The sequence below is a fragment of the Mastacembelus armatus genome, chromosome 14 (genome assembly GCF_900324485.2).
Source record: "Mastacembelus armatus chromosome 14, fMasArm1.2, whole genome shotgun sequence".
Classification (NCBI taxonomy): Eukaryota; Metazoa; Chordata; class Actinopteri; order Synbranchiformes; family Mastacembelidae; genus Mastacembelus; species Mastacembelus armatus.
Window position 1 is genome coordinate 4863067 of NC_046646.1, and position 8549 is coordinate 4871615.

At 42.8% G+C, this 8549-nt stretch overlaps 1 protein-coding gene across 3 annotated transcripts in view; it reads left to right on the forward strand.

Annotated features, from left to right (window-relative positions):
- Positions 1–8052, forward strand: part of dscama (Down syndrome cell adhesion molecule a) — a 73829-nt gene extending 65777 nt beyond the window's left edge. The window contains exons 21-35 of one of the 3 annotated variants that reach the window (XM_026328335.1): positions 64–219; positions 663–796; positions 1964–2117; positions 2543–2660; positions 2819–2982; positions 3197–3295; positions 3387–3575; positions 3748–4038; positions 4914–5090; positions 5189–5219; positions 5338–5453; positions 5551–5709; positions 6441–6638; positions 6792–7094; positions 7673–8052. In XM_026328335.1, the coding sequence (XP_026184120.1) occupies positions 64–219; positions 663–796; positions 1964–2117; positions 2543–2660; positions 2819–2982; positions 3197–3295; positions 3387–3575; positions 3748–4038; positions 4914–5090; positions 5189–5219; positions 5338–5453; positions 5551–5709; positions 6441–6638; positions 6792–7094; positions 7673–8052 (2669 nt within the window). Of the gene's footprint in view, positions 1–63; positions 220–662; positions 797–1963; positions 2118–2542; positions 2661–2818; positions 2983–3196; positions 3296–3386; positions 3576–3747; positions 4039–4913; positions 5091–5188; positions 5220–5337; positions 5454–5550; positions 5710–6440; positions 6639–6791; positions 7122–7672 lie in introns of all 3 variants that reach the window. The other 2 variants (XM_033325545.1, XM_033325544.1) reach the window with 2 other exon arrangements.
- Positions 8053–8549: the final 497 nt, after the last annotated feature.

Genomic DNA, 8549 nt, shown 5'->3' on the forward strand with positions numbered 1-8549 from the left:
GACGTGTCCTCACTAAATTTTACTTTATCTCCCCACTGTCCTCTCCTGGTTTCTATCCATCAGAGCTTGGAGAGATTCGGAACGTGACAACCTCTAAGCCCTCTCTGGAGCTTGATGGCCTGGAGAAGTACACCAACTACAGCATCCAGGTTCTGGCCTTCACCAGAGCTGGAGACGGTGTTCGCAGTGAACAGATCTACACACGCACCAAGGAGGATGGTAAGAAAATGAAATCAACTCTTCAAATAAAAGGCACAGGGGCAACTGTCAGACTGCATTTATCAAGCTGAGGATGTGTCTCATTCAAACTGTTGTGTACTTGAAGTGTAAGTTTAACTCACTGTTTAAGAGCCCCTAGGCATAACATTATGCCTGCTCTTTACGTTAAATGGGGAAATGTCAGATTTACTAAAATGAGAATATTTTACAACCATAAATGAACCCCTGTGGTAAAAATGAGGCAATGAGCAGCAGAGTCCTAAATAATCTTATCATCTGAATAAATGTAACTCTTACATGTAGCAGGTAGTCCCACAGAATATGACATTTGTGCACATGTGATCTTGCTTTAGGGTCTGCATAAAAGCACCATAAAAATCTTCCAAGTAATAATATTAGGTTTATGTGAGAAATGTATCACATAGATCTTCTTCTCCTTTTAGTTCCTGGTCCTCCAGCGGGTGTGAAGGCAGCAGCTGCCTCCAACTCAGTGGTGTTTGTGTCCTGGCTTCCTCCTGTCAAAGTGAATGGCATCATCAGAAAATACACAGTTTTTTGCTCCAACCCACATCCCACGGTAAAGCAATGAAATATTAATTTAAAATGAACATTTTTAACATAAGCTCAGCTCAACTTCAAGACTTTTTGCTATTGTAAGTATTTTCCTAATACATGCAGTCTATTATGGCCTTTAATAATCATTGATTAAATGTCATTTTAAGCAGTTGTAATCAATATATAAGCAGCCAAAAACCCTGGTATTTTTACTTAGGAGTTGGTAGAGACCAAAAACAGAGCTAACAGGAGGGTGACTAGCATGACTTCAAATGAATGCTAATGTTGCTCCTGTTGGATGTGTAAATAAACAATTGTATGCTAACAAGTTCAACATCAGTTTTAAAGCTGCAACAGGACAGTGTACAGTAGACACAGGGTTGACCAAAAAATAAAGCATATAACTCCTGGATGTGTAAGCAACAATTAACAGTTTGTGGCCACAGTGGAGCTCTGGAGCACAGAGCAATATGGATTTATAGACAATACTTTCATGGGATTTGTTGAACATCCCCAGACATACATCAGTCTGCCATAACAATTTGAGCACCTGCCTCACACTGTGTACACAGGAGTCAATGCAGCAGTGGGTTGGCACTTGTGTCACTCTGCAACTCACTGTGCACCTTCTGTGAATCTGTGTGCTTTCATAGTTCTACTGTCAGGAAGAGAAACACATTTCAAGGGTTTATCAAACGGAGAGAAAACTGCGATCATGAAGACAGGGGATTTCTATAAATGATTACAAATGATTATATAAATTAAATTTGAAAGTTTAATTGACAGTAGGTTAACCTCGTCATCAGTGAGCTCTGGACACCCATTACCCTGTTTGTTCACTGCTGGTCCCTCCTTAGACAACTTTTGGTCAGTACTGCAGGCCGGGAATACCCAAAAGATCTATAGTTTGGGAGATGCTCTGACCCAGTCATCTAGCCACCACACTTTGGCCCCTGTCAGAGCCACTCACATGCTTACACTTGGCTGTTTTTCCTGCTTTCAACACATCAACTTTGATGACTTATTGTGGCAGGTGCCACAGAAACAAGACAAGCAGTGTCATTCTCTTTGTCAGTGGTCATAATGTTATGGCTGATCAGTGTATGTTTGACATTAAGGCATGATGGAAAATGATGGATTGCTCTGCAGCAGCACATGAAGACATTCTTGTATATTTTTACTCTCCCAGGTGAGCAGTGAGTTCGAGGCAGCCCCAGATGTGTTCTTTTACCGCATCCCTAACCTGAGCAGGAACCGGCAGTACAGTATCTGGGTGGTTGCTGTCACTGCTGCAGGTCGGGGAAATGCCAGCGAAATCATCACGGTCAAACCCATGGCTGAGGGTAGGTAAAGTTTGATAATTAGTGCCTAGTTAGTGTGGTAGGTGGGCATACTGAAGGCTTTTCAGGATGCATATACAGACTTTAAGTTAGAATGATGACAAAATCTCTCGAGGTAATACCTCACACCTTTACCCCTGCTCTCCTCACCCATAAGAATGGGTGCAAATGCACTCTAGCTTTTTCTTAGTACCTTTATATAAAGACAGTCAGGGGAACATCAGCTGATTGTAAATAACAGCATTAACATGTTTGTTGATAGCTGATAAGCTGATTGCATATGATGATAGGCCTTGTGGTGTCTTAACTCTGTGCCTTTGTGCAGTCAGGTTAGGGATTAGAGTGTAGAAGAAAGGATAACAAATAAAAAACATGCATTTGTGGATACATCTGCTCTGCGAGCTCATGAAATGTGTGTCTTTTTCTAGCTCCAGCTCGGATTCTGACCTTTAACAGGACAGTAACCACCCCCTGGATGAGGGACATTGTGCTGCCTTGCAAAGCAGTGGGTGATCCATCTCCAACCATCAAGTGGCTTAAGGAAATGTTAGTACAGATACCCAAGTCTCTGATAGTGGTTTAAATATTATTTGAATCCTTTCTATCTGTTAATTCAAAGTAACTTCTGACAGTGAAAACATGAAGCTGATTTTACTTAACATATTCTCAGTCATCTTCTAAATCTTCTAACATCTGTGTTGCAGCAATGGTACCCCAGCACCTGTTGTTATTGACAGCAGACGCAGTGTCCATGGTAATGGCAGCCTTGTTATCCGCACAGTGAAAGCAGAGGATTCTGGGAACTACACATGTGTGGCCAGTAACAGCTTTGGATCTGATAAGATTGTCCTCAACCTGCAGGTTCAAGGTAAATAAATACAAGGCAGAAAAAGGACAGCTCTCAGAATTAGGTGTCCACACTAGGATGATGTTTACTTTGCACATGTGGGTTTATTTTAATGTATCTACACAACTTGTTGCTCTTTGTGGTATGCTGTGTGATTCACTTTTTTTGTCCTGAGAGCTGATCCTATTAATCAAAATCAGTCATTTCAGAGTTTTGTGTATTTCCATTCCTGTAGTTCCACCAGACCAGCCTCGTCTCACAGTAACCAAGACAACAACTACTTCTATTACGCTGTCCTGGATTCCAGGAGACAACGGAGGCAGCTCCATAAGAGGTCAGACACACATCTTGTTATTATTTTTTTATTTTTCTGTTTTAAATTCCATTATAATTCACCATTATCTCCCACCTGTGTTCTTCTCCAGGCTACATTCTGCAGTACTCTGAGGATAACAGTGAGCAGTGGGGTAACTTTCCCATCAGTCCCAGTGAGCGCTCATATCGGCTGGAAAACCTCAAGTGTGGCACCTGGTATAAATTTACCCTCACTGCCCAGAATGCAGTGGGGCCTGGACGCATCAGTGAGATAATTGAAGCCAAAACTCATGGAAAAGGTACATTTTTTTTAATTTTAGAGACAATTTTTTGAATTGCAGTAAGTGCAAAATAAAAGTATGTTATTTATCTACACTGTCATTTACCATAAAGAAGGACTTCTTTGATTTACAGCTTTAGGGTTATTTACTGTCTTAAAACATTGAGACTTTCCTCCCCCTCCCAAAACAGAACCTCAGTACTCTAAGGAACAGGAGCTCTTCAGTAGCATCAATGCCACTCGGGTCAAGCTAAACCTAAATGGCTGGAATAACGGTGGATGCCCTATCACTTCTTTCACCCTGGAGTATCGGCCGGTAGACTCACCCACATGGACCACGGCACAGCGCACATCTCTCACCAAGAGCTACATCCTCTATGACCTGCAAGAGGCCACCTGGTACGAGCTGCAGATGAAGGTCTACAACAGCGCCGGCTATGCTGAGAAGAGAGTCAAGTTTTCAACACTCAGCTATGATGGCAGTGAGTTAATACAACAGCAGGGGATGATACCATTGCCCACTCATTTCTTTCTAGGGAACAAAGCCACTGAAATATCTGTCACAACCCATTGAAACTGGCAGGGAACTGTACCTGTATGATTCACCAGCCTCTCCAGAGGTAGTATAATGTGAACACTGTCACAGACTCTTGTGCAAGTAGAGAGTAGATAAAACGCCTAAGTTTCAGTAGCTACTAAGTGGTAGTTTGAGACAAAGAGGATGAATCACTTTTTCTGTTAATGGCAGAACTTGAGCCTTGGGGAGAATGAGGCTCCCTTGATGAATTGGGCAATTAAAAACACATTTCATGCTGATTCCAGTGGCTGTGGTCAGTTCGTGTGCTGCTGCTTATGACACCACCATCGCAAGCCTACTGAATGCCACTGCTTCAGTTAAATCATTTCCCAATCTCCTTTGAGGTGAAGGATGGTAGAACTGCCGGCTCATATTGCACCCAGAGACCGGCCACCTTGTTACATCCTTCGCTTACATCCTGGACCTGCTCAAGAAAATTCAGGCTGAGCATTTAGCTACAGTATGAAGGATGAGTTAATTCTTGTTAAGTACTGCATGGCAGAATGAGAACCAGGTGATACTGCAGACGCTGAAGGACAATTGCTATATTAATAAAGCACAGCAACTTGTGGTGAAACACTGTATAGTATGTGATTGTTTGAAATATGTGTTAAAGTCTTAAGCTTTGAGCACCTAATGGTCTTCATCAGCCTTGACAAAATATGTTATTCAGCATTTGTAATTCAAGGATTTTTGAGGACTAGTACAGCACTGACAGCTAACTTACAGCCCGCCTAGCCGAGCACCAGCCTCTTAACGTAATGTATGATTTCTCCACAGGCACCATCGCACCCTTGGTGAAGGCACCTAATGTGAGTGAAAACAACCCTGCAAGTGGTGAAGGTTTGAAGATGATGGTGACCATTTCTTGCGTGCTGGTAGGCATCATTGTAATCTTCATTGGGTTGCTGGTGCTGAGGAGGAGGAGGAGGGAACAGAGGCTCAAGAGGCTCAGAGGTGAGATGGGCTTAACTTGTGAATATCTCACATATGAATAGATGTTTCCATCTGGTGTCTCATATCAAATTGTCTGTTTTTGTCTGTTTGTTTCCTAGATGCAAAAAGTCTGGCTGAGATGCTCATGAGGTAAGAATGCACAGCCACATCACTGCTTAGCCATTATGAATACAGCACTGTCATCTGAACAGAGTTAATTATTGTAAGATTTTCTGATAACTTATACATTTTTCATTGTTTTGCCCAGCAAAAACACTCGTCCAGCAGAGCCAATTAACAAACAGCAACAGACGCTCCGCATGCACATTGACATCCCCAGAGCCCAGCTTCTGATTGAGGAGAGAGACACCATGGAGACTGTTGGTAAGGACATCATCAACATTTTTGTTCTGCTACCATACAGGAAGCTGCATTTTTTTTTATCATAGAGTAATGTGTATATTTTGCTCCTGTACCACAGATGACAGGTCCACTGTGCTACTGACTGATAATGACTTCGGGGAGACCCAAAAACAGAAGTCATCCACAGTCACCCACACTGTTCACTACCAGTCCTTGTCCCAGGCCACTGGCCCACTGGTTGATGTATCTGATGCCAGACCAGGAACCAGTAAGTCCAGTACGGACTGTTTTTTTTAAACTTCATAACACATAAAATGTACATGAGTTTTTCTGTTTTCCTTCCTTTTCCATGCAGTTTTTCCTTTTGTTTTTTAATCATTCCTTCATGCTTTGGTGACTATAGTGAAATCTGTCAGCTAGTTCAGGCAGTCAGCTAAAGTCGTCACTACACTCAAGGCATACACATATGCAGTGCATGCTGCCTCAAACCCTCAAATGAAACCTCTGCTGCCTCTTGCTTCTTGTGTTCATAAAGCCATTTCATTAGCTCTAACCTCCAGCCCTGCTCCCTGCTGCGTTCAGCTAGTTCAGAAGTCAGAGCTACAGCATCAGATCTGTACATTCACGCAATCATTATTTCCACTTGAGTTGATTCGCTGAACTGCTGATTCACTGTATTCATTGTTCATGTATAATTTAGAATAAAAAACATATTGTGACGTTTTCAATAATGGTAGGTATGATATGAGAATTTTTCAATGGTTTATATTCCTGCTATATTCCTCACATGCTAATATGTGTCAAAGCTATGACATTGCATATGTTTCATTTTCTCAGGCAAATTCTACATTTGTGGCTAGAATTGACTTGCAGGCTTTGGAAAACTTAGCAGTCACTAACGCTGCATGAAAGGGTTCTGTTTCTGTTACCACTGCAACATTAATCACATCATAAACTTTGCTTCCTTTGACTTGTGTAAACACGCTGCATTCTCCCTTTCACTGTCAGACCCCACAGCCCGCCGCACAGCCAAAGCTGGTCCAGCTGCCCGCAACCGCTATGCCAGCCAATGGACCCTGAACCGCCCACATCCCCCTGTCTCCTCCCACACTCTCAGCACCGATTGGAGGCTGCCCACTCCCAGAGTCGCAGGTTCTGTTGACAAGGAGAGTGACAGCTACAGCGTCAGCCCATCTCAGGACACAGGTAAACAGCAAATCTGGATACAGCTGCACTATAACAGAAATATACTACCTTTCATCTCTAACAACAAACCACTATCAGCTGCATTACAACTTTAACAAAGTTACATTCCTATAATTCTGCCACTAACCTGCTCTAACTGTGGTCTGTGACCAGACCGAGCACGAAGCAGTATGGTATCAACAGAGAGTGCCTCCTCCACCTATGAGGAGCTAGCCAGAGCCTATGAACACGCCAAGATGGAGGAGCAGCTGCGCCACGCCAAATTCACCATCACCGAATGCTTCATCTCTGACACTTCCTCAGAGCAGATGACAGCAGGCACCAACGATTACACTGACAGCCTGACCTCCAGCACACCATCTGAGTCAGGCATCTGCCGCTTCACTGCTTCCCCGCCCAAGCCTCAGGATGTCAGCCGTGTCATGAACATGGCTGTACCCAAGGCCCACAGACCGGGTGAGGCCATGCTGTCCAAAGACCACAGTTCAGTGTCTGCAAAAGCAGGCTTCATGCTAACCTTTTTTTGCAACTAGCCTCATTACAATGCTTATAAGACTAATCAGTAAATACTGTCATCACAACCATTAACTCCAATTCTAATACAGATGGTAAATCCAAATAAGGATTTAAAAATGATGACAAGTTGATGATTGTCTTGGTTAAGTTTGACTTACTTAGGAGCCAATAAATCAAATTTCGATCTGAGTTTTCTCAGTTACACAATTATTATTTCAAACCACAAAAATTCATAAGAGGAAGTAATGATCTTACAAAATTCAGTACAGAAGGTGGGAAAGTATGTCTGCTCTTTTGAAACTGTACAAGTAAGACAGTGTTTCATAAGAATGCTAACAGCTTTAAATCAGGGAAAATCATCTTAATACAGGACAATAATATCTACTGTCAGTATATCACAAATAAAATAAAGATATTTTTATTACATTTGAGACTGACCATAAATAAACTAATGAGAAGAGCTCAGGTGATTTTGGTCATGTGTTTTCTCCCATGTGTAACTCCAATCTGTCCTTCAGGGGGCGAGCTGGTTCATCTTCCTCCATACCTGCGCATGGACTTCCTGTTGAACCGAGGCATGACCTGCTCGGGGTCATCCAGGGGGACAGCTAGTGGGGAGAGAGCTGCCATGGGTCAGGCATGTCTGGAGCCCCAGAAAAGTCGCTCTCTGAAGCGGCCTTCTCGAATGGCACCCCCAACGCCCACAGAGGCACCTCAGGCCAGCAGGGACCCAGTGGCCCAGTGGCAGCCTGGCACTGCAGCCACACTCCCCCACAGAGAGGGCTCAGAGCTGGCACAGGCCGCCAAGCTCAGCACCTCCCAAGAATCCCTGCTGGACTCGCGAGGACATCTCAAACAGAGCAGCAACCCATACGCAAAGTCCTACACGCTGGTATAACAGCAGGGGCACCTAGGGCAGGACTTGAACTCACTCTAACACTGGACTTAACACTCAAGTGCAGTAAACTGACTTTCACCACGCAGTTCTGTATATACGTCACCTCCCTCCAAGGGTGGGGTCACTTTTACTAATCTCCTTATATTTATTTTAGCGATTTCTTTATTTTCTCTTTTTTTTTCATGAGAAAAAAATTCACTCACAGAATGACTCCAACCAGAGGTTTGCCAAACTAATTGAGTAACAAGGGAGCATTATTTATTCTTGATTCTTGTTAATTCTTTAGAATTAATCAGTGATTATTAATTGTTAGTTGTCAGCATTTAATGACCATTAATTATTGATTACCAAATGATCTATTATCACCATTACTACAGCGTTTTCCAGATCACGGACATCTTTTTTTCTGGAGTGGAAGATGACGGTTTGAAGTCATTTTTTCCTATGGAATATCCTGAAACACTGAAACTTGGGCAAAATATTGGAATGAATGCAAT